The 25779-nt window shown below is 37.5% G+C and overlaps 2 protein-coding genes across 2 annotated transcripts; one reads left to right on the plus strand and one right to left on the minus strand.

Moving 5' to 3' along the window:
* Positions 1–133: 133 nt before the first annotated feature.
* cfap57 (cilia and flagella associated protein 57) lies at positions 134–10221 on the minus strand. The gene is made up of 21 exons (XM_087800612.1): positions 10065–10221; positions 8911–9218; positions 8593–8849; positions 7579–7711; positions 7359–7508; positions 7056–7195; positions 6331–6496; positions 6135–6248; positions 5850–6062; positions 4076–4249; positions 3853–4014; positions 3627–3773; positions 3474–3567; positions 3181–3371; positions 2946–3119; positions 2723–2881; positions 2523–2663; positions 1724–1840; positions 750–887; positions 537–677; positions 134–454 (listed from the first exon to the last, which is right to left on the minus strand). The coding sequence occupies exons 1-21, from the start codon at positions 10219–10221 to the stop codon at positions 392–394; spliced, it is 3339 nt and encodes a 1112-aa protein (XP_087656738.1). The 3' UTR covers positions 134–391.
* A 2836-nt stretch (positions 10222–13057) lies between these two features.
* Positions 13058–25431, plus strand: ptpdc1a (protein tyrosine phosphatase domain containing 1a). The gene is made up of 10 exons (XM_087801164.1): positions 13058–13217; positions 15006–15092; positions 18317–18488; positions 18555–18635; positions 18847–18965; positions 20292–20429; positions 21333–22393; positions 22815–23000; positions 23555–23668; positions 24539–25431. The coding sequence occupies exons 1-10, from the start codon at positions 13148–13150 to the stop codon at positions 24659–24661; spliced, it is 2151 nt and encodes a 716-aa protein (XP_087657290.1). The 5' UTR covers positions 13058–13147; the 3' UTR covers positions 24662–25431.
* Positions 25432–25779: the final 348 nt, after the last annotated feature.

Raw genomic sequence — 25779 nt, forward strand, 5'->3', positions numbered from 1 at the left:
ATGAAATGGATACATTTCTGGCTCCAGTTAATTCGTTGCCTCCCACTTTAAAGAAAAAAACTGTCGTCAAGACCACATCTCTATCTAGTGGTAGCTTTTGGCATCGCAGGAAAACGTTATTCTAAAACCATATTTACAATAAACGCACGAACCTTAAATTTGATTTATTATAATTATTTTACTGTCAAAAAGTTTGATTTGTCACAAAACATCCAGAAATAGGCCGTACTCATCTATACAGTTGTTTTCTTGAAGCTAATAGAAGAAGGAAAACATTGAAAGGGAGATATAGAGAGATATAAGATCAAATATGGTGGAACTACATCAAAGATACTCAAAGATAAAACATTTCTTCTAAGTGAAGTTGTTGATATTTCCTTTCGAAGTAGCATCACTTGTTTGGCCTCTTTTCAACACGAAGTTCATTGATCTGTGAGACCAGGATGGAAATCTCCTGCAAAGTCACAATTTTATTTGTTGCATTTATTTTCAATAATTATGGAATGTAGCGATGCTATTTTCATCTTGTCGTTTACCTTCATGAGTTTGACCTGCTTCTTCTCGTGCTCCTCCTCGGCCTTTGCCAGCCTCGACTGAAGAGCCGCCACGGTCCTCTCCAGATGTTCACTCTGACGACAGAATGCACTCTGAAGCTCACTCAGCTCGCTGCTCTTCATCTTGAACGACACAAATCCAACCCTTCGTCAACCAGTCCACGACAACAAACAGGATACTTCATGCAAGAATACCTGCTCCTCCTGTTCCTGCACATACTCCGCCAGGATGTGCTTGAACGTCTCTTTGAGTTTCTTGGGCTCCTGGATGAAGCTGCCGCAGTTATAGAGGTCCGACTTCAGTCGTTGTAAATGTATCAGTAACTCTTTGAGCTGAACACAAAGAAGCAGTTTTAATATCAGCTAAAAATCTGATGGAAATGTCAAAAATCCTGCAGGGTATTTATTAAACTCTGAAACTATGTTCACAATGGGAGAGGGTTATGGATGTTTTTATGTTGTTGTAATTCAAATAGATAGTTACCTAACTCAGTGTTTCATGATACAATACATCACAATTATTCACAATATTTATATTTGAATATTTTACCCAATATCAGCCGATGCTTCTCAAAAATAATTACTTTGACGTAATGACAGCTGTGGATGAAATAGGGTAATGTATTCTTTCACAATATTGATTGTAAATGATTTAAATGGACTGTTGCGTTGAGAATGGACCGGAACTGCCTCTTTTATTAGTATCTGTGAGCAACTGAAGCTACTGAAGAACCCCTCATCTGTTGTGGCTGCTGACAAACAATACATTTTTATTTTGATTGTTCTGGATGAGTGAGTGATAGCAGTTACCTCAGACAATAAATTGATGATTATATTAAAAATCATAGAAATATCACTGTAAACTAAAACAAAAAATTACTAATAAGATCATCTGAGTGCTTAATGTCAATAATGCCAATATTTTGGAGGAAAAAAACAACCGAACTAGAACATAAAACTAAATATATTCCACTTATGTAATGAACATTGAATACAGTATAACATGGTTATCTTTTAGGGGAAAATAAGCACAATATTTTCTCTGCAGATAAACATTTAAAAAGTAATTTTGAAGAATGACTACACTATTCATATTGCTGTCTTTGACATTCAAACATGTAAGTTTGAAGTTTAATGGTGAACTTTAATGGCGATTGCAGTGGACCAACCTTTAGTTTCTCTTTGTCCATCTCTTGCTCTTTAGTTCTGAGCTTCAGCTTGAGCTCCGACACACTGTGTTTCAACTGAGTGTTGCTCTTGTTCATCTGCATCAGTTCTTCTTCAAGCTGCAACATAAACAAACTGACCTTCAGACCAAACAACATCATTCACCCCAGCATCTACATGTTTGTTGTGACAAGATAACACTGGCAGCAATAATAATGATAAATAATCATTTAAACATTACTGAGGAAAAATATGTTTAACAATGGAACAAAGTTCTTGTGTAAAGGTCAGGCTTTCTGTCCACATAGCGTGTTCTATCCCAGAGTGGATAGATTTAACCCTTGTGTTGTATTAGGGTCACGGTGACCCGAAGGTCTGAAAACAAACGTGTTTGTGGTACGTCTTGAATTGCTTCTGGGTCAAGGTGAACGAATTCAACCAACGGGTCACTCTGACCCAGAGACCGTATAAAGTTTAGACAAAACAATAAAGCTATGATGGACTGCAGAGTATTGCTATTAAATATTACCATAAAGTAATTTTCTGGTGCTTCATTATAAGTTTATATGCTTCATTATAATATTTGATGAATATGTCTGGATTTTATTCGGAGAAAACAGTTTTTACATAATTTAAGACAAATCTTTTTGTTGGTCCACACTAACATCGTGATGAATGTAGTCACCCCACATTAACTGAAACCACTTTCCGCGGAAATGTATGAAACAAACAAAGAGGCGTACGTATTTATCGGATTAGAATTTACATGCAGATTATTTTTGAAGACAGACATTTTTATACCTTCTCTGTTCTTTCCTTTTCTCTCATAATCTCCTGTTGAGGTTTTGCCTGTTTCTTCATCTCATTCAATTGGGAGTCAAGATGATACCTAATTTTCTCCAGCTGCTGATTCTTCTTCTTTAGTTCGGAGATCACACGTTCCTGCAAGGTGGATGAAAGTGTTACGTAATTGTTTATATATCTATCTATATATTCGTCACCTGGTCAGGTTTGGTCTTCTCATATTCTGATATCTTTCTCTTTAGGCTGATGATGTCACTGTCCAGGTTGCGGATCAAAACCTGAAGCTTCTGTTGCTCCTGCTTTAGTTGGGAGATTTCCGTGCACTTATCTTGGATTTCTCTTTGTAAGTGGTGAACCTGTGTTCATAGCAATATGTCAGTGTTATGACACAAAATAATATATATATACACATGGACTCACCTTCTGTGTCACTATACACGCTTCCCCCGTCAGGTTCTTGTTGGTCTCTTTCTCTTTCTGGAGTTTCCTGTCATATGTAGTTTGGATTTCATGCACCATCCTGGTTTCATCCTCCTCCACTTGTTTAATGTGTTCTTTAAATTCGCGACTTCTGTGCTCTGCATCCTCCTGCAGCTGCACAAAGCCAAATGATGGTTAAACCAGTACTTTAATTTGCATAAGCGTGTGCACAGACCTGATCCAACAATAGTTTTTTCTCCATCAACTGTGCTTCACAAGCCTGTTTGACCTCCTCCAGGGCCTCTTCTTTCTCTATTGCTGCTGATTGTAGTTTCCTCTCAAAGACTTCCTGCATCTTTTCGTATTTGCTCTGGAGTTCTTGGTATTTTTCCTGCTCAACAATCAGCTTCTCACTGTACGATATCTCTGTGTCATTAATTAAAGGTTGAACAGGAGAAAGGGTGGAAGTGTTATTGAGGCTCGGTTTTAAAATCATGTTGAAAACAAGTTAAAAATAAGAACGCTTACCGAGATCTTTCAGTACCAGTGAGTGTTCAGCAGCTACCTTCGTAGATCTCTGCTCGTGTTCACTTTCCTTCTTCTTCATCTCCGACATCATATTCTATGATTTCGTAACAGCTCGTTCAATAAAAAAAAAACAACATGTGTGACTTCCTTTACCTGCTGGGATTTTTGCAGAGCCTCAATCTGCTGTGAAGAAATGTCAGTTAGTCCCTTTATCTTCTCATTGTGGTGTATGTCCTTCAAACGAAGCTGGTATTCATTCTCCATCTGGATCTCCTCCAGAGATGCTTTCTCCTGAATGCTCTAAAGAGAAACAAAATTACTTCTATTATCTATTATTATCTCCTAATCTATTGGTCCATGTTTGAATTAGTTCGCCCACCGCTAGCAAATCCGACTTGTTGACGAGGACCTCATCGAAGTGGATGGTCTGGCTGATGCTCTTTCTGGGTTTATGTCCTTCTGCGTCAATGATCCTCCACATGGACAGACTGTTCTCCTCCGACACGGTCAGCAGGTACTGACCATCAACCGTGACCTTCATCTGAGGAAGCGAGAAAGAGGGTAAGAAAACCAGCAGATGTTTTCTATCTCAGCGGTCGTACCTTGGTGACCGGGGCACAGTGGGTCTGATACTCAGTCCAGTCTGTTTGCGTGGGTAAAGGGTATTTCATAGCCCTGATGGCTCCTGTGGAGGTTCCAGTGAAGATTACTCGGCCAGAGTGAGAAACGGCCACAGCAGTGTGAGCCACATCATCAGCAGGCACCTCCCGTAGGATCTGGAATGTAAATATTTTGATTCATTATATGGGAATTACTGTCACATTCCCCTTTTCCTGGGGCTTTTATTTTGTCTAGTCTTTTCCTGGGCTTCCTGTGTTTTCGTTGGACAGTCAGTGAGAGCGGAGCTCGGACAGATCTACGTCCATCGACTCCTAGGTTTTCTCTGAACCATCGGTAAACCTCTCAGTTTGTCTGAACCTACTTCCTATCTGCTGTCAGTGCTTTGTGTTCCTTTTGTGATTTCTGGATTTAATTTTTGCCTTTTTGTGTTTTTGGAGTGGATCTTACGCCTTGCAGCCACACTTGCTTTGGTTTTCTCAGACTTCTGTGGACTCCTAAAGACTGAGATTTGGGCGCCATCTTGTGGAAGTTTTTGTGTGTTAGATTGTAAGTAAGTAAGTAAGTAAGTCATTTTTATTTGTATAGCGCTTTTCCAAACCAGGGTCACAAAGCACTTAAACAATCAAACACAATAATACAATAAAGTATATACTTTAAAGATCAAGAAAAAACTTATAACACAACAGGAGTTCCAGAAAATCAAGGAAAAGCCTGAACAAATAAAAACTTCTTAAGATGTTTCTTGAAGGAGTCAGTAGATCATCAAACACAGAGGGAGAGGAAGATCGTTCCAAAGCTTAGGAGCAACAGTCTGGAAGGATTTCTCTCCTCTGGTCCTGAACCGTGTTCAGGAACCATCATGGATTCTGATCCACAGACCTCAGAGCCCGAGCTGGGGTGTAAGGCTGGATCAGATCACTGATGTAAGGAGGAGTCTGACCATGAATAGATCTGAAAGTAAGAACCGGAATTTTAAAATTGATCCTGAAAGAAACTGGAAGCCAGTGAAGAGTTTTAAGGATCGGAGAAATGTGAGTTCTTCTACTGGAGCGGGTCAGAATTCTCGCTGCAGAGTTCTGGATCAACTGCAGGCGAGACAGCTCAGGTTTTTGTGTGACTATTAAACTGTCTTTTGTGGGACCTCTGCCTGGTAACTTATTATCCTCCGCTTCTGGGTCACCTTTGCTAACTGAATCGTTACAATTACAGACCAAATCCTAAGAATTCCATTTACCATTGTGTGTCATACGTACATCAAACATACATTAAAAGTGTACTTTTTTTTTTTTTTTAAGGATCAGATAATAAAGACGAGACCCTGGTCTGGAAAAGCGCTATATAAATACAAATGACTCCTTCAAGAAACATCTTAAGACGTTTTTATTTGTTCAGGCTTTTCCTTGATTTTCTGGAACTCCTGTTGAGTTCTCAGTTTTATCTTGACCTCTAAAGTATATACTTTATTGAATATTGTGTTGATTTTTAAGCGCTTTGTGACCCTGATCTGGAAAAGCGCTGTACAAATAAAAATTACTTACTTACTTACTTACAAACAAATTAAATGCCATACAATTCAATCATTATCTTATCATAACAAAAATGGATGGGACAAACATCAGTACAATTGTTTCAAAAATATATATACATACAATACATGTATATTTACAAGGATACTGCTTATAACATAAGAAGATGAAACACATTCATACAATATAATAATTTAGAATTATTTTTTATAAAGTTTGTTATACTAACCTGACAAGCTTGGATTTCCTTCAAGGTGAGGTCTGTTCCAACAGCCAGGATGGTTTCACAGCTGGAAGAAAAGGCGACATCGGTGTAGCTGCAAGATTTGAGCACACATGCGGACTCTCTCTTGCCCGTGTGAGTATCCCACTCGTACACCGCACCGTCGGCTCCACACGAAACCAGTCGCCTGTCATCCTGACTCCAGGCTATGGCGCACACCTGGTTCATTCACGACACTTTAGTTAGTATTTTTCGGGAGTATAAACGTCACAGGATGAGTAAATCGTTCACCCTTTTGTTGTGGCCTTTCAGGCTAAGAAGTTTCTCAAAAGTGGTGAAGGAATACAATTCAATGATGTTGCCGTTGATGGCTGAAAACATGTGACCACCATGGCTGAAGACGCACTGCATGGAGAGGATGTGTTGGTTAAATATAGTATTATTTTAAAATACAAAATGTCATGCTGTGATGAAAAATGCACCAAACCTGTTTACTGCCTCGAACTGTAAACTCTTTCAAGGTCTTAAGGTCATCCATGAGCACTTCCATGAGGCGCAGTTTGTCAGTGAAGCCCACCAGGATGAAGATACCGGTGGGATGCAACGCCACGCTGTGAGGTTCCTCCTGGAACTTCTTACTCAAGTTCAACTCTCTAGTGAGGCAAAAACATGTAATTAGAGGATATTAACATTTTGGAAAGATTACTGACAGAGGGAATGTGAAACAAGATGTCGTTAAAATGGTAGTTTTAAAAGGGATTTCTGAAATAAATGTTGTACTTTAATGAAGTAATAAGTAAAGCCAGCTAAATATTTCTGTGCATAATAGAATTAAGAGAACGTCATCCTTGTTGTTAAGGTTTAGGTGCCATTTTTAATATAATATATTATATAATAACCCAACAGGAATGAAGATGTTTTTCATATCATTCCTTAAAAACTTACAGAAATTATAGTTTGTGTCAGAGACTTTTGCTACAGTTTATAACAATTTTATAACCATAAACTATTAATATGCTGAAAATAAAAGGATAGTGTTAAAAAAATGCAACTATTCAAAATTAAATTGTGACTTGAGGCACATCTTCTTACTATACTATAAACATTAGTAAAGAAATGAACGTTTTCAAGCAAATTTAGATACATTTGAGGAATAAAACCTCACTATTGAAAAAAATGTTAACTGTCAAAATAATATTCTGATTATTTTACTTGGTTTCATAGTTCCAGACGCAGATGGTGCAGTCAAGAGAGCTCGTGGCCACAATTGGTTTCCACATACTGATGGATAGGTCTGTGATGCCTTTAGAGTGGAATGGCTGGGAGAGCAGCTCAAAATAAAGCCGTTTACTCTGGAATGGAAAGAAATATATACTCAAAATACAGTCATAAGCCATCATATATGCAGAACCCCGAAATTAAAATGAGGCTTAATTGTCATGGCTAAGTTAAAAAAAAACACAAACATTTTAATTAGATATTATGAACAATAAGGATGAACATTAATGTCAATACCTCACTGTCAGTTACAGATGATAAACTGACTTGGTAAAGCTGTCCCTGATCAGTACTGACGGCCAGTGTTTTCTCTGCTGGACTAGTGCAAATGCAGGACACCCGCTGACTCTCTTCCTCTGTGACCTCTGTCTTTCTGAATGATGGGATCTGTTGGAAAAACACATCCACACATTCAGGATAAAATTCTAAGCATGTGTTGAATAAATCTGTTTTGTACCCAAAACTCCTTAGCTTTCTGGTACTCATCCTTGTCTGTCTTTCTGTAAACGCAGACAAGACCTGGAGCTGGCGAACATGCGAAACCACTGGAAAGGGGGATAATTGCTGTGATTCCAAATCCCTCCTCTTGTCTGTGCAGGAAATAAAAATGAAACATTAGGTTAAATCGGGTTATTTGCAACACAATATTAATGCGTGAAAGAAATGCACAATGCTACTTTCACATTCGTTTCTTACCCTCAAATTTCCCTCAAGCCTCTTGACTTTCTACGACCTATATATAAACCTACCTGGCTCTTTCCTGCCAGCCTACTGATACAACCACTACTGTGTTTGTTATGTTACTACACACACTAAAACTTAACTTAACTTAAAACTCTTCACTGGCTGCCAGTTTCTTTCAGGATCCATTTTAAAATTCCGGTTCTTACTTTCAGATCTATTCATGGTCAGACTCCTCCTTACATCAGTGATCTGATCCAGCCTTACACCCCAGCTCGGGCTCTGAGGTCTGTGGATCAGAATCTACTGATGGTTCCTGAACACAGTTCCGGACCAGAGGAGAGAATTCCTTCCAGACTGTTGCTCCTAAGCTTTGGAACAAGCTTCCTCTCCTGTTTGATGATCTACTGACTCCTTCAAGAAAAATCTTAAGACATTCTTATTTTTTCAGGCTTTTCCCTGATTTTCTGGGACTCCTGTGTGTGTCTTATATTGTCTTGATCTTCTGAAGTATATATTTTAACTGTGTATTGTTTTTGATTGTTAAAGCGCTTTATGACCCTGGTCTAGAAAGACGTTTTACAAATAACCTTTACTTTACTTCACTATGTATCCTTATGCTTTCTAAACTCATTCATTTCTCTATAAGAAACTTAAGAGACGTATCTAGTTGCAGATGAAGTTGTTTGTCTGCCTGCACATCACCCACTTTTAGCATCTATTCACTTTAACTACCAACATGCCAGCCAATGACCACTTTGCATTCTGGGATACTCAATTCCTTCATAACCTGCCACGTTGATCCTCAGCAATCTCCGATGTGCCGATTCCTCTCCGGGATTCTCCGCAGTCGAACACCATCAGCCGTCCTGAGTCGGTCCCGGCGACGACTCGCTCCTCGTTGATCCAGGCGTGACTCAGGAAGTTGAAGTTTTCTACTTTGGGGTTGTTGATCTGTTTCAGGGCCCCGTGTGTGTAGCGGAATAGTTTGAACACACCTTTTCCACTCACAGAGAGCTGAGCGTTGTTGTAAGGATTGAAACTAACCTGAACAGAGAACAGGACTTGAGAAGGTCAGAACCCGGAACTTTGAGATGATATAACTCACTTGGGTAACCGGGTTACTCGAGCTGCTGGTCTTTAATGTCACCAGGACTTTCTGTTTTTCCCAAAGCCAAAGAACCAGGAGGCCCTCCGGTTCTCCACTTTGGCCGAGCAGGTACTTGGAATCGGGTGAGAAAGCTAAACTTGTGAAGTGGCCTCTTCCTATGTCAGCTGAAGTCAGGGATTTCCTCTTCCTGTGCTGCTGCAGATCAAACACGGTGACGACAGCTTTTTCTTTGCACTCAGACACTGCCAGGTAATGCCTGTCGGCGCTGATGGCCAGAGTTCGCATGCCTTGGCTTTTCTCTGAAACTAAGGACAACATCAAAAAAGGTTCATGTGAGACGTATGCAAAACACTTTGAGTTCTACTTCATATTGCAAACACAAGACTGGTATTTCTTCTTTAAACATTGGTAAAAAAAAAAGACATTTAACTTTTCTCATTTTCTGCTTGACTTTATTATAATTGAAACAATTGCAGTATTATACTTAGTGTTGAGTAAGAGACTTAAAGTAAAGTAAGGCATTAAAAAAATGTAAACGTGAAATAGAAATAAATTAGTAAACGTGCATTACATCAGTTTTATCTTGATCTTTAAAGTATATAATTTATTGAATATTGTTTCGATTGTTTAAGCGCTTTGTGACCCTGGTCTCGAAAAGCGCTATATAAATAAAAATTACTTACTTACTTACTTACATTAGAATCATTTAACCAGGAGGAAAAAAAGCAGCTCTAATGTTAACTTCCTGAATAGCTTGTAAACCATTTAATGGATTTGATCAAATTGCAATTAAGTCCGAGGACATTTTTTGAATGATGACCAACTACATAGATCCAGGAAGTAACTTTGCTATGTGCTTTAAGAAGTTTATTTGACTTTTGATGAAGCACTAACCTCCATGTTGCTTGGAGTTATCTGAAGAAAAAAAAAGGGCATATTGGGTATTTTTCTTTAGCTTGCTCATCCTCTAATGGTAATGCAAAAGTAATATAAAAGTAGTGTAAGACGTCCCATATTCTTTTAAATTTTCCATCCATCTATATTTCACTGGATATGCAAGTCTCAAATGTTTTTCTTAAATACTCGTACTAGTCTTTTTAGCTTTTTTATATGAAAAAAAAACAAGATCGAGGACGGATTCTCAAGAATACCTGGTATGAGCTTCTGACTTTTACTCAAAGTGTTGTAGATCACCAGGTTGTTTCCACACGGGAACATGACGCTCTCCTCGTCACTGAAGCTCAGGTTGTTCGTTACTTCTGATCGCAACCCGAACAGAAATTCACATTCAAGAACCGCACTCGCCATTTTTTACACTTAAAAGCTACAAAAAGCTGACTTCTACTTATTTATCCAAGTTATCAAGCCGAACTGAAGCGTGAGTGTAGCGTCGCTAAGCAACGCCTGGAGCTACAAGGGGCGGAGCACTGGTCGTAAAGATGGGGGCTGGCGTTCTCAATGCAGCGACCCGGGTTCGAGTCCCGGTCAGGGAACTACTCTTTTAAACAAATAAAAGGAACGCACTTGCCGACTCTACTCTTTTAAACAAATAAAAAGGACAAACTAAAGCACTTGCAGACTCTACTCTTTTAAACAAATAAAAGGACAAACTAAATCACTTGCAGACTCTACTCTTTTAAGCAAAAAAACACACAAATAAAAGGACAAATTAAAGCACTTACAGACTCTACTCTTTTAAACAAATAAAACACAAATAAAAGGACAAACTAAAGCACTTGCAGACTTCTTTTTAAATGCTTCTTTTAATACACTTTGACTGAGTATCGAACCTCTGTTATAAAGTTAAACTTAAACATTGGTCTCCTAAAAGTTATTCTCACACAAATGGATGTACTATCAAATCAAGAAAAAACGTATACAATTATCATTTACAGATAACTTTTACAAGATGAATGTGTAAATGAATATTTATGATCTGACTAAACTAAAGTGCAACCTTAACTAAAAGCATATTCATATCAAATCCACAAGAACAAAAACAGAATCACAATCACAAAGCCAAAATCAACCAAAGCACAAACTCTTCTTCTTTGCCATGAAGTCCCTTAGTTAGAGTGTGGACCACCACCTCGTGCCTTAAAATGTATTTAAAACACCATGCAAATCTTACTTTTTAACTAAGCATAGGTTTAACATCGAAAAGAGGCAAGTAAGCGTTTTGTTATAAACATAGTTGAGTCAGTGTACAAAGTATTTTGCCACTAATGTTCTCGAGAGAGAGAGGATTTGCTCTAGACAGGGATACAGAAATTAGTTTAGTTAATGTGTTCCTGTTTTCTAATATTGATTTGGGTTTTATGATTGTGCTTTTCTTTGGTGAAAATTCTTTCAGTCTAGTTCAGGAGCTATGCTAGAGTTTTGTTATTGTACATTTTTGTGATTGTTGTCTCATATTAGGGCCACCATAAAAGACTTCTTTCTTAACCAAATTTGTTAAATATATTCAATAATAATGATAGATTTCTACTACTCTAATAGTGCTTCTGTGCTACCATGACTACTTATACTAATAATGATAACAAATATAATACTGTAAGGAAATGACAACTTTACTGTAATCAATCATCTAGATTTAACACACATTTCAAATAGTCACTTGATTAACTGATAATCTTTCATATTTAATTCATATTAAATAATCCTATTCTTGCATTGCATTCACTGACTGCAACACAAGGCCGAGGTCACAAACCCTCACACACACAGAAAGATTAAACAATCCCAGATTCCAAGAAGTCAGTGTGAACCTGTTTGAGAACTCGCACTGAAAGACACAACAGTCCAGCAATTTGCTGGGAATAAACTCTCTCCAGAAAACAACCTTCAGTAAGTTTCCACTACGATCACGTGCGACGGCCATCTTAGAATCAAGTGTTTACAGTTACTGACCAATCCTACATTCACATTTGACATTGAGGTGTTAACCTGAATATTCTACTATAAAGATCCACCATTTTGTTTGATCTTTGCGTTCTGGCATTCGAAGACGTCTGCGATAGATCTCTCTGCTTGCTAGCGTCCGTGTTCACGTAAGTTTGTCTCTGACTTTTGCATAATTCCCTAAACGAGCATTTTTCTTAAACTCATCCATGTGTCTGTCCTTCATTCCACCACCACGTATGAGGCTGGGGAGGGGTCGGTTCATCGGAACACAAAAACCCCTAACAATACCATACTACTACTACTACGACTACTACTAGTACTACTACTACTTCTACCACTACTATTAACAATAATAATTCTTATATTAACAACAACAACAACAAAAACAATAATAATAATAATACAAATAATAATAATAACAATAATAATAATAACAATAATAATAATAATAATAGTGATAATAATAATAATGATAATAATAACTCTTACTCTTACTGTATACCCAGATAAAGATTATAATGATAATGTAATTGATGTCTATGCTATCTTGCCTGCAAGTGTAAATTATTAGAAAATATAGAAATCTGCCTTGTGGAGATCACACACAAGGAACATCTCATCACCACCATCAACCAGTCATGACCATGTGCTCCTCATAACATTTCTAGCGAGGACTGGAAATATATAAAGTGCTATAAAGGAAAAGTTTTTATCTACAGGGGTGATGAAAATGAAGTGGGCACACATAAAAAACGCCATTTAATGTCATAGAAGTAAAGGTGCTGAAATGGAATAGCCCACTAGATTCCATTAGAAAATATGGAAAAACGTTAAAATAAACTTTACTAAGGTATATATAACCATAAATATTCGAAGAAAATAGGAAAAACTGATTCAATTTAATTCTATTTAAGTTCCTGTTTACAGAAGCCATCTCAGAGCTGGGAAAAACAACTATAGTAGTGTGAGTTGTAAATACATTTGGTAAGTGTGTTCTTTTTAATGCACATTAATACACTTTTATGAACTTGGGTTATTACTGACATCTGGTGAACGTTGATGTAAATGACATTTTAAAACAACTTATAAATATATTAGTGTCTAAAGAAAAATATACCTGAACGGTATAATAATATTATAATAATAATAAAATTACTTTCACGGTAAAGGCTGTACATGCGAGATGTTCTATCACGTGACGCGTGACGTCACACGCCATAGGACAACATGTCAGGTCGCTAAGCTAGCTGGGAAGCTAGCTTCACTTAGCCGACCAAATGACGTGGCTACAGGTAAATGCCAAATATAATCGTGCCAAACAGAACCGCCAATGCTTAGGACAGATGTATCGACGATGTTGGACCTGGGCCTCAACCCGGGACTCAACCGACAAGATGACAGTGAGTGAGATTCTGACAAGCTAACATGCTAACATGCTAAAGGCAGTGCAGCATCAGCACCAGCATGAACCGTCAACATCGATTATTTCATGTTTGTGTTTATTCTAATTTAAAAGGTGTTTCAAATTGATTCAGGTGCTTGGCAAATATTTGTGTCTTATCTCACGATTTCAAGCATCCAAATGATGCTTTACATTCGACTGAATGATGCTGAGTTAAAAGAGCAGCAATGATGTATTGTTTAAAAAAAAAGATACTTGCAGCTTTACTTTTCCTCATTTTTTTAAGGTGCAAATGGTTAAATGATGTCATTTGCTGAACACACATTACCATTCATTTTTGTTTTCTTATTTGTTGTCAGACATGTTTGTTCCAGGTAACATGTTTATAAACATGTTACCTGGAATAACAATGAATATTGAAAATAATCATTTAAAAAAAATTTCCCAAGATTAAAAAATAGCATGTATTATTAAAAAAAATGACATTGAGTACAGGCCAAAGGGCCACCCCTTCTAATTCAATGCTTTCTCTTTGTTTTCATGATTATTCACATAATACATTATCAATTAATCCATCAAAACTATGAATGAACACAAGTGGAATTATGTAGTTAACAAAAAAGTGTGATATAACCAAAATTGTGTCTGATATTGTAGTTACTTTGAAGTAGCCAACTTTCTCTCTGATGACTGCTATTCAGACTTTTAAAATGTTGTTTTTCTTTATAGGTGTGTCTTTTTAGGGTTATTTAGTGCATTTATTTTCTTATCAATGGGGTTGGTAGCATTAGTTGTAATGTGCAGAGTTCAAGTCAAAAACAGCCCTATTGGACAATATGGTAATTCATTTATGGAAAGAACCAATCAGCTAAGTAAAGAAAAGTGAGTGGCCTTCATTACTTTAAGAAATTCAGCTCAGTCAGTCCAAATAAATCGCAAAAACTTTGAGCCCAGAAGGTGCTTCTTTTGCCTGTACTGTATATCATTGCAATTCTTATTTACACAAGGAATTGCTTTTTGTGTTAAAATTAGACTCTTAATCCTTTAGAGTCGGTAACACAATGTTGGACCTCAAGACCTCAACATTACAGGAAAAAGTAATCGTCACAAGTAATTGATACATCTTTGTATTCCTCTACAGTTTATCATGCACCTTGCTCCTAACTTACCCACATTGAAATAAGTAAGTTAGTAATTTGTATTTATATAGCGCTTTATCAGACCAGGGTCACAAAGCGCTTGAACAATCAAAACAATATTCAATAATACATCAGTTTAAGCTATCTATCTATAACTAATGGCCAGCCAATCATCACTAGACTTTTAACACTGTTGCTTTGGCTCAGTACAAATGCTGTAAGTATATACTTTTTTGAGTATTGTTTTGATTGTTAAAGCGCTTTGTGACCCTGGTCTGGAAAAGCGCTATATAAATAAATATTACTTACTTACTTATAAAGGATTGATACAGGTTTACTCATCATGAAGCGACTTGAGTCAGTGCAGCTTGTAACTCGGCACCTCTGATCTTGCCCATTACTCCTACTGTTGACGGTAAGGCCACGCCCACCAGCTCCCTTGTTGCAATTGACACCTTCGCTGCTGACATGGTGACTCACTTAGCACATCACCTTTTCACCCCCCCCCCCCCCAGGGGTTTAAGCCTACCAAGACCAATCACTCGCCTGCCATCTCTCGCTGTCGCTCCTGCTTCCTCAGCAGCTCATGCTTGTTGATGATTTTCTTCCTCAACAATTTGTGATCATGTTTCCCTCCTCACCTGCAGCTCGTGCCATGGCAGCAGTCGGCACAGTGACAGACCTGAGCATCTCCACCCCTGGAGCTTGCATTGGGATGACAGACATGGAAACAGGTAGGAAAAAAAATGCATCAGAGATCTTATATAAAAATGAATTACTCACCAAAATGATTAACTTTAGAGTCGCCGGTTTTGTTTGAAACCAGGCCCTTTACTGATGTTTGCCACGGAATTTGAACATTTCATTTATTTACTGCAGTGGTCATGGAAACAAAGCAGGATTTTGAATTTATACTTGGTCGATCAATTAAATCTCCCAGCCCTCCTACTCAAAGTCCCCAGGACAATTTCTACTTAAAATTCAACCTAAGAAAATGAAGGGATATCAACATCACTATTATTTGTAATTGCTAGCAATTGTGTTATATTCTTATCTAGGCTTATTCCTTGTGAAGACATTTAGTTGACTTTCATTTATGCAATATGAATAACGTTTAATTCATGCAATTAATTGAATGTTTGACTACAAATCTACCTTGTGAATGATCGTGTCCAATCCAGACTTGCAAGAAATGAATCATTATTCTCGCATGATGGAGGCTAAAGGTTTATGGTCTGGTATGAAATGTATAATATATAACGGAGGCAAGACAGAATATATGTACTTGCTTGTATAGTTGATTCCATTAAACTATGTTAAGACGTGTTCATCTTCTTCTCAGTAAGATGGTTTCATTAGGCAGCTTTTTAATAATATACGTAAGTGCAGGAAGATTCAATCTTCAATGTCAAGTAGACTTCAACCGTAGGACTTTCATATTTGTTGTCTCTGATGGTTTGGTTGATGTCTTACCAGGTCCTTACTTAGTCTTTTTCTTATTTGATTTTACAAGCTTTCTCACTTGATCTGTCTACATAAGACAAATAAACTATTTTGTTTTTCTTCAAGATTTATGAATTATCTGCATTGTAATGAAAACAATGCAGATAATTCCTTAGTGTTTCTATCATTAGTTGTGATTTTTCAATTTGGAACTTCTTTGAAAAAATATTTAATGTATCTTTACTGTATCTTTAATGCCTCTCCCCGTATACATACTATAACTGGGTCTGTTTCCTAATCATAATATGTAGTTTTACATTTCTTTTTCTGGTAAAAATTATACTGCTGTAGGCAAGAAAAGTGATTAATTTATGCATATATTATTCTCTGTGGAAACAGTTGGTTGGCCAATTATTGCAGTTTTACTGTCCAGGATTGTTTAATAGATAAAAGCAGGCCCAGTGTACAACTACAAAACATCAAAAAACACAAGCAAAATAGACATGAACCTGTTGGTGAAGTTTTTATTTTTTACAATTTTTTATTTTATTTCTAAGTAAGATTAAAATAACAAAAGTATGTTGTGAGAAGAAAGCCTTTAAGAAAAGTGTTAATGCGGAGCTGGTGCTCGTCTGACACTCATGTCTCCTGCTGATCCATCCGCCTCAGTGATCCAGTGGTATCGGTTCACTTTTTGGCTGAGCCTGGGGCTCATGACTTGCTGAGTAGTCCTGTCATCCTTAAGGTCAACCTTTTTAATCCGATGAGTCTTGACCAAACGGATACGCTTTCTGCCGGTGTCACTTCTCGTCAGGATGTTGTTCGGGTTCTTAATTACTTAATTATCATCATCACTTTACTGACCTATATTTACAAGTTGCAAGGGAAGAATAAATAAACCACACAAAATGTTAAAGCGGTAATTGTTCGTCTTAACTTTAATTTTCTGTCTCATACATGGAATATATGAGATAAAGCTGGCAATACCTGTCTAGGTTTATCCAGGTGTCTCATTTGCTGCCCACACTGCAGCTCATGAATGTTTCAGGTCTGTAGTAGTAAATACTACTGTACGTTAAAAAAGAATAGTTCCTCCCAACGTGGTCTTATTGTTATCAAAAAACTGCATTTCTGTTCCTCTGGTTGTTTTTTCTGTCCTTCCACAACTCAAGTTAATGTTTTTCCCGCTGTAGCTTCAGTATTGTCAATATAATCTTCACTTTTAACACCTGTAGAAAGACTCCGGGTAAAGGTCAACGCCACGCTGCAAGCTCCCTCACCGTGCTGCTGAAATAGGATTGGTTTCTATTTCATCGCGTTTAATTCAGCGACCTTCAAAACACCAAATCAGCTCTTTTGATTGACGGATAGATGGCTGATCCGACTCAATAGACAGACATTACGATAGAGGATAGATCTCATCAACTGGACCGTCTCAAACATTGCTTTCTTGGACCGTGTAGTGTCAACCAAGTTATTAATGTACTTTTATTAATGGAGAAAAATAATCATCAAATCAAAGTCAGTAAGTTCTGAGCTAATACATGATGTGTGCAGCCTCATCACACTCTGTTTAAGTAAGTAAGTGATGTTTAAGAAACCGCTTTTGATGTGAGTCGCCTCAATGTACTTCATACATTCCACAAATCTCTTTCAAACGTGTCTTTGTGCACAATATACCGTTTTTCTTTTTGTTACTCACTCCATTATTTAAACAGTCTGTAAAGATGCATCTAGAACTCTTGGGTTGGGCGATTATATTTCCCAGGGAAAACGTTAAGTTATTGTTGTAAGGGGGCATGAAGTAAAAAGATGAGTACATGTACATTGTAAAACTAGGAGAATTATATACCAACATTAGATCTATAGTGTAATATAATGTTGTTGTTTTTTAATGTTCTTTATTGTTTTTTTGTTTTTTAGAGAGATTAGAGTTCCCCACAAGATGATTAATATAATTAAGGGTGTTATTATTTTAAGTAGCATAAGGAAAACATTTATAAAGTTATATTAAGAATGGCACTACTAATAAATAGTCAGCTGTCTGTGTGTTTGGATCTATTTTCCACCCCATCCTTTGAAGCAACAAAACCAGCCACTCGCCTTGGATGATCGTCCCCTCCTGCCACCCACTGTTGACTTTGAAAATAGTTGTCATGGCGACCTTCTAACTGCCAGCTACTGGTTGCAGAAGTGTGGATGATTCAGACAGACCAACCTTTGCTGACAATGTTGCTCACAGTATCAACACAGATGCAGGTTAGTTGGAGGGATGACATTTAGTGTTGGAACACACGGTAGCAGGCGAGTGTTAACAAAGACTCTGCAGCCTAGAAGGAGCTCCAACCTGGAGCTTTAACCTTCTACTAGAATTTCATGGTGGCAGACGGTTGGAAGCATCTGTTTTTTTTTTTAAAGATTTTAAAACCATGAGTAACTAAAAGAAAGGTTCATGCATATTTAATTAAATACAAGCAATTGTGGATTGAGGAGTTTCTCTTTTTTTTTCCATCAGCTAATGTGAGGATCCCCACTGCAAAGTATACCAAGATGGGAGAAACTCTGAGGCATGTCATTCCGGGTCACATGCAGTGCTCCATGGCGTGTGGAGGGAAAGCGTGTAAATATGAGAACCCGTCTCGCTGGAGTGATGAGGAGCAAGCCATTAAAGGACTCTATTCGTCCTGGTACGTAGTCTACAGCCCTGAGTCATCAGTTTGTTTTTTCTCATCACTGACTTTCTCTTCTTATAGGATCACTGATAATTTGTTAGCAATGGCAAGGCCGTCAACTGAAATAATAGACAAGTATAATATCATCCAACAATTTCATAGGTAAAGTATGACCCCCATTTTATTTTTGTTTAAGTTGGTTCAAAATATAATTCTTCATTTATTTTGATAAAGAAAAGCATGACTTCAGTGCATAAATAAATACATTGTGCAATCTTGGTAGCTTTCAAACTCATTCAGTTTAGTTTAATTCAAATATATCTCTATAATGTTTTGATCAGGAAAAAGGAAATAACATGTTTTGTTTTTTCAGGTGTGGTTTAAAAACGGTTATTAACCTGCAGCGACCAGCAGAACATGCAAGCTGCGGCAACCCGCTGGAGCCAGAGAGCGGTTTCACATATCTGCCCGAGAGGTTCATGGAGGCTGGCGGTAAGTGTTCAAAAACCTTGTAGGTGTATTCATATTTTTGACTGTTGTGTAGGTGTATGAAGTCGTAGGATGAACAGCAGAGCTGGTGTTAAATCTCTTTTCTTGCCAAATAGCTTTTTCTTTAATTTTGTTATTTGGATCGTAAACGAGAACTGATGGTGGTCACTTATTATGCTTAGTGCATAATTGGCGTGTTTTTTTATCCTGGAGGACTGGCCCACTGAGACCAGAGCTAAGCTTCTGGTCTTGTCACAACACATTTAACTGGCTGTAAATCTCAGGAGACCAACTGTATTCCATGCTATATGCTAGTAAGTATTTAAGAGAGATGATAGAAATTGTTTTTACACTGAACAATTAAAGTTTCAGACATTTATTTGTCTTATTGAAATACAATAATATTTGAAGAAAAAAAGCAGAAGAATGAACAAGTCATTCATAGTCCCTTAATGATGTCTTTATCATCAAACCACAACCGGGTCAATTTGTTCAATCCAACTTGATTTTAAGGGCCATTAAGAAAAAGGTTATTTCAAAACATGCTAATGTTAAAACTACACTTAATCCATGAAGAGATAAACTGTTACCATTGATTCAATATGAGCAACAATTTGGCAAAATTAGTAAGAAAAAAAAAAATTTTAAATAAAAGAAACCACAAGCAGAACCAGACTCATTGCGGATGATCGCTGCTGTCTTTGATCAGTTAACAAACCTTTTCAGTACTAGGGAGTGCTGTGGTTTAGGTTTTATCAGTGCGTGTCAAATGATGCGATACTTGGGAAAACAAACACATTTTTAAAAAAAAGAAAAAGATTTTGCACAGTAATAGCAATATTTGCGAACTTGTGCTTTGAATGTGTTTCCATTGTAACACAGATAATCTGTGTTGCACTTTGCTGTGCTTTGCTAGCAAGTTGAGGTAAGAAGAGACAGTGGATGCTGTAAATCACTGACTCATAAACTCGTTGTATTTTGAAGATCAGTATTTTGTGATAATGTTAATACAAAGGAAGTAATGTTGATCCAAGTGGTTCCAAAGCAACTAAAATGATATATGTAATGTATAGAAAACATTTCACCTCTCATTCAAGAGGATTCTTCAGAGGAACTAAGGTGAAACTACTAACCAAAAACTCTAAACTTTCCAGTTGCCTCACTTGGAAACCCCTTGCATAACTACAGTCTGGATGAATGAGAACCTACACAGACAAATAACTTCATAAATCACAGATATTTTTCTGGAGCAAGATTGCTTCAAATTCGAAAATGACTTCGTAAACCATCATAACAACTATTTTATCAACTTTTCTTTGCCTATTTCAGTCTATTACTACAATTTTGGTTGGAAGGACTACGGCGTAGCATCTCTGACGACAATCCTTGACATGGTGAAAGTGATGGCCTTTGCAGTTCAAGAAGGAAAAATGGCAGTTCACTGCCACGCTGGTCTTGGCAGAACAGGTGAGTCTTATTTTCTTTTTATGAAAATAAATCTGCATAGACTACAAATATTTCTAGTAAAACTGTATTCATTCTTTGTGCTGTCGCCTAAAACCTTATTTTATCCCAAATATTTTGTCTCTTAAACTGTTTTTTCTTTTGGCTTGGTTCCCTCTCAAATCTATCTTAAATAATCTTTGATTATTTACACAGTAATACTTGTCACTATATAACATTTCTTCTAGCCATTTCGGTCTGTCTGGTAGTGAACACAGTAAAGTGCCTATACACAATACCATTGTGTCCGTAGTTAAACGGTACGATAATGTAATAATGCTTTGTTAGGGAAAGTGATTTGAAAGTATGTGTGTGCTTGTTTTATTGGCCATGAATAGGTCCAGTGGTCATTTAAATTGCAATTTCATTTATTGTCCAGAATGTGGAAATTTGTCTTTAGTCTTTATATATTATTTTGAACTACATGGTTACTTTTTTATTCTGTTTTTTTGTTTTATTGTTGTTTTGTTATTTTGTATGTACAAATAATTTACAATATTTTTGTTTGGAACAAGTTCGAAAAAAAAGTTAATTCATTCATTTATTATATTGTATTTATATAAAAAAATAACCAGCAGGACGACAACAAAAACAAAACTTGCACAAAAACATCTTCAGGACTAAAAGCAGAGGAAAGAAGTTCCCTATTATATAACTCCCTATTGAATAGATGAGAGGGATCCTTGCTATTTTTACTGCTTTTTCTTTAGTTCTTGGTGGTACATACAACTTAATTGTTTCTGTCTCACCCCCATGTTCTTCATTTACCAAGAGACACGAAGATATACTGTAGCTCTCTGACATTTGTTTTCCTTGATCATTGTGGAAAGTCAAGTCATTCTTCTCAGGATGTACTTTGTCTTTCAGGTGTGTTATTAGCTTGCTATCTCGTCTTCACGTGTCGGATGAGTGCGGACCAGGCCATCCTGTTCGTTCGAGCCAAGCGGCCCAACTCTATCCAGACTAGAGGCCAGTTGCTGTGTGTGCGAGAGTTTGCCCAGTTTCTTGTTCCTCTCAGGAGCGTCTTCTCGTGTGCAGAGCCCAAGACCAGTTCTGTCACCCTGTCCCAGTACCTGATCCGACAGCGGCACCTGCTGCACGGCTACGAGGCCCGTCAACTGAAGCATGTGCCTAAAGTGGTGCAGCTGGTGTGCAGGTTGCTGATCGACATCGCAGCAAATAGACAGATGACGATCGAGGAAGGATGGCTGGAAATCCCTGACCTCACCGCTGAGGTGGAGAAGACCGTTTCCCAGCAGGCCCTGCAGTTGCTGGGGAAGGAGATGAGAGGGAAGGGGATCCCTGTGCCCTGTCCTCGTCCTGTCAGCCGGGTGTCCCTGCAGACGAGTCCGCCTCACGATCAACCTCTCCTGAGTGATAATGAACTTGACCCACTATGGAGACGGCAGAATGCAGAGGCCCTCCTCAGGTATTGTCTGTCCAACACCAGAAGCCTCAGTTGCAGTGACTCTGTCCTTCACGAGCTGGGATTACGTAACAATCATTCGGGGGGTCTGAGGAGTGAAGATCTGCCCCGTCAGCACATGAGACGTTCTCTGTCTCACAGAAGCCTTACAGACGGCAGGTTCTCTCCTCAGGACTTGAGCAGCTCATTTCCCAACCCAGGATCCCCTTTATTAGACAGACCCTTAAATAGAGGGCGACTAAGTTTGCCTGCGGAGCTGAGTGACCAAAGACGGACTCTGTGTAACACCAGGATTGCTCATCTTTCAACCAAGAACAAAGCAGAGTCAGTTGTTGGACAAACAGATGTGGTTTCGCTTGTAGAAACGGACCACAAAGCTGAAGTTCCCATCCTCAACCTTCAGCTGGAAATCTCCTCAGAAAAGAGATGTTTGTTGGTGGCCAGAGCTCTGTCCATGGATCTGATTGACAACCATCTGGGCTCCAAGGTGTCAGTTTGGCAGGTAAACCGCAAGTTCTGTTACTGAGAGTGAAATATTTCCACAATATTGCAATAATATTTCAATTATATGTTTATATAAAGCATCCATAGAACACTGCCCAACGTAGTCAATTAAAAAACAAAATAATTAAATTAGTAACAAACGTGTTTAAGGTTGTCATGTGATTTTGTAAGTGGTCAATAAATATTTTATTTAGGCTTTTAATTTTAGCATGAGTTTGTCTTTAGGAAAATGTCTATACCATCCAAAATCGTTAAGGGTTTATTCTCCTATTTTGGATGAATTAATCGACAATATTAATAAGGGAATAAGACTGTGTTTGATATATTGATATACATTAGGTGTGTATGTTCAACAATCTTCAGTAAAGTTTGATTTAAGTGTTTGAAACTTTGCATGTTGGCTTTTACTTTTGAATTAGACGGAGCTGAACTCCAGGGAAGGCGCGTGGGAGAGGTTGTGCCTGGAGCGAGACCCTTTGGTTCTGTCTGCTCTCATGTGGTCGTGGATAGAGCAGCTGAGAGAGCCCATCATCAGCAGAGAGGATGTCAAATCCCTAAGTGAGAGGAAAGTCAACCCACAGGATGCACTCGACTTGCTGGAAAAGGTTTGGCTTCAATAATTTCTCTTACAGTGATTTTCATTAAGAAATATCAATACAGCACCATCGCTGGTTTGTCAACATTGCAGTTGTAAGCCTTCAGCCAAAATTCTAATTTGTCCAATTTGATGAAATTTAAACCATAATATTTTCTTTTGTTAAAGGTATAGGAGGCTGAAGACTCCATTAAAAGTTTAAATGGTTCCTATTTCATAGTCGAAACATATTAAATATGAATGACATCCATATTTTTAGGTCCTTTCAGCAATTTTGAGGTCCGTAATCCTCCTGAACTAACTTTCTTCTCACTTCCCTTTCTCTCTTTTTTTGCTCTTCACATTTTCTTCATATCATCCTTGTCATTTATATTTAAGTCACCTACATATCCGACTCACCCTGGTGTAAAGCCGGGTATTTCAGCTCGTACTATATATAGTAAGCAAAGGTTAACATCCTTTCTTTGAATTCAATTCAACTAAATGCAGAATTACTAATCATAACAATGAATGGTTTTTTTTTTTAATTGACAAATCTGCCTCTTTCTTTGTTTCTTTCAACAGAGTCATCGCTTCACTCTCCTGTGCATCCTTGACTGTGCAGCTCGTCTCCTGCCTGTAATGCCTGAAGAATTGGAGAGCAGCTTCCTGAACCAAACAATAAAAGTGTTTACAAAGGCAAGTCTTTCTCAATTATCCTGTTTTTATTTCTGTTCATGTATCCTCATATTTACTTTGTTTGTCACATTTCACGTTAGAAAATTTTAACTTTTCTTATGCAGGCTTTCAATACACAACGTTTACTTTGAGGTTCTCTACAGTTGTTTTACATTCATTAGTATTTAAACATTTATTAGTATTAATATTTTTTATTTATATTCCATATATAAATGCATAAATGTGCAATATCTACTCTTGCCAACAACATACTTGCATTTAAGGTAAGGTAGAACTTTATTGATCCCTCAGAATTATTTTTTTCCGATAGCCACAGCAAATACAGCAATTTTTCACAAAAAATAAAAAATAAATAAAAATAAAACAAGAACAAGAACCAAGAGAAATAAAGAGAAAGAACAAAATGATACAATCTAAGTCTAAAGACAAAGATAAAGAACATAGATCAAAGAAAAACAACAAAGACAAAGATACAAAGACTAACATAGAACATAACATCCAGATACTTTCACTCCACTCCTGCCACCGAACTCAGAATTGTACAATTGAATAGCCCAAGGAATGAATGAGTCCTTGAGTCTATTTGTTTTGCACCTGGGAAGTAGCATTCATGCACTTATTCTGCTTCTCTGCTCACTGATGACAGTGTTGAGAGGATTTCTGTCATCATCCATGATGGACAGTAGTTTGTTCAATGATCTCCTCTCAGCAACTGTCACCAGTGAGTCCAGCTTTATGCCAACCCATACTGAATACCCATCATTTAGTGATGGGTATTCGATATATATTTTTCTATTCAGGAAACAGAATGTTTATTTTAACGTGTTTTAATACAAAATTTATATTTGGTGTTTTCTTAATTGTCTCCAGATTGACTCTGCCTCGGAGAACGGCTCTTTGCACTCCACACTGAAAACAATCCTGACACCTACGCTTCACAAGCTGTGCCGAAAAGCTGCAGAAGAACAGCAAGACTCAAGAGTATCACTCTAACGTGTTTTGCTCATGACTGTCTCCACAACCAGCTTCTGTAACGGACCCTGTCCTCCTCTTGTCAAGAAGTCAACCTTAATAACTGTTTTCTTGTTTTTTCTCTAAACATCACTGCCATTTATTTTCGTTTCCGTGCCACTGTTTAATACTTTAATGTTATGTGTTAAAAATATTTATGGAATGTAAGATTGCTTTGTCTTCTGTGTTTTAAATGAGGCATTTGTGATATTAATGTATAATAGTAGTTTATATTTGCTTCCTAAGCTAAAGTTATTTACAGACCTGCAATGGTTTACACTGTGGAAATAATGTTACCTATTTAAAACCATGGCAGCACTACAGCTGTCATTTTGTGGACCCATGCTCCGAGATAGAGTGTAAGGCCTTTTAGAAGGGAGTGAAATGCAAATTTTAATGACGACAATGACAATACAACCCCTCCGTAGGTTGTAGACATATGCTCGTGTATTCTTAAAACTGTGCAACAACTGGACCTCACTGTGCTAATGCAGTCTTCGCAGCAATCTGCTTACACTGTTACATGTATCTTAAACACCGTCTGCCTCAACTGAGCTCATCTGTGTGTGTGTGTGTGTATATGTGTGTTACTGCACTAAATGTGCACTTGTGATGCCACTTTCTTGCTGATGACATGAGTCAGTCAAACCACCTCATGTCTCCCCAATACATGAAGACATGTGAACACAGGGTCTCTGACCCCACAGACTATTATTCAAAGTCTGCACTATTTCTTTTTACAACGTGCTGCTTCTTGCTAAATAAAAACAAATTTGCTTCAAACTTGTTTTCATCCCTTATTTACTTACATTTGTATATGTAATTTCTATGTTTTTGGGAATTTTTTCAGACCCAGGATGTTCATTTTTGACTGAGACGAACAAAGATCTGTATCTTTCTGACATAGACCTATCATTCTGTTTTAAGATTTTGAATCATTGGATATTAGTTGTTTTTTTCCATTGACTTATCATAAAGGATCAAACATCAAAGGTGAATTTACAGTTGTTTTTTCCATTTACTTGTCATAAAGGATCAAACATCAAAGGTGAATTTACAGTTATTAAAAGGCAAAAATCTAGAAGGGTCCCTGTCGTCTT

This window comes from Callionymus lyra, chromosome 10 (genome assembly GCF_982586985.1).
Source record: "Callionymus lyra chromosome 10, fCalLyr1.hap1.1, whole genome shotgun sequence".
Lineage (NCBI taxonomy): Eukaryota > Metazoa > Chordata > Actinopteri > Syngnathiformes > Callionymidae > Callionymus > Callionymus lyra.

Excerpts from the sequence above, each read along its gene's own strand:
- cfap57 (XM_087800612.1), bottom strand. The coding sequence starts at position 10,221 with ATGGCGAGTGCGGTTCTTGAATGTGAATTTCTGTTCGGGTTGCGATCA. Across the intron at positions 888-1,723 it reads TGGACAAAGAGAAACTAAAG|CTCAAAGAGTTACTGATACA; the intron begins GTTGGTCCACTG and ends CTTTGTGTTCAG. Across the intron at positions 678-749 it reads TGCAGGAACAGGAGGAGCAG|ATGAAGAGCAGCGAGCTGAG; the intron begins GTATTCTTGCAT and ends GTGTCGTTCAAG.
- ptpdc1a (XM_087801164.1), top strand. The coding sequence starts at position 13,148 with ATGCTTAGGACAGATGTATCGACGATGTTGGACCTGGGCCTCAACCCG. Across the intron at positions 13,218-15,005 it reads ACTCAACCGACAAGATGACA|CTCGTGCCATGGCAGCAGTC; the intron begins GTGAGTGAGATT and ends CCTCACCTGCAG. Across the intron at positions 20,430-21,332 it reads CGCTGGTCTTGGCAGAACAG|GTGTGTTATTAGCTTGCTAT; the intron begins GTGAGTCTTATT and ends TTTGTCTTTCAG.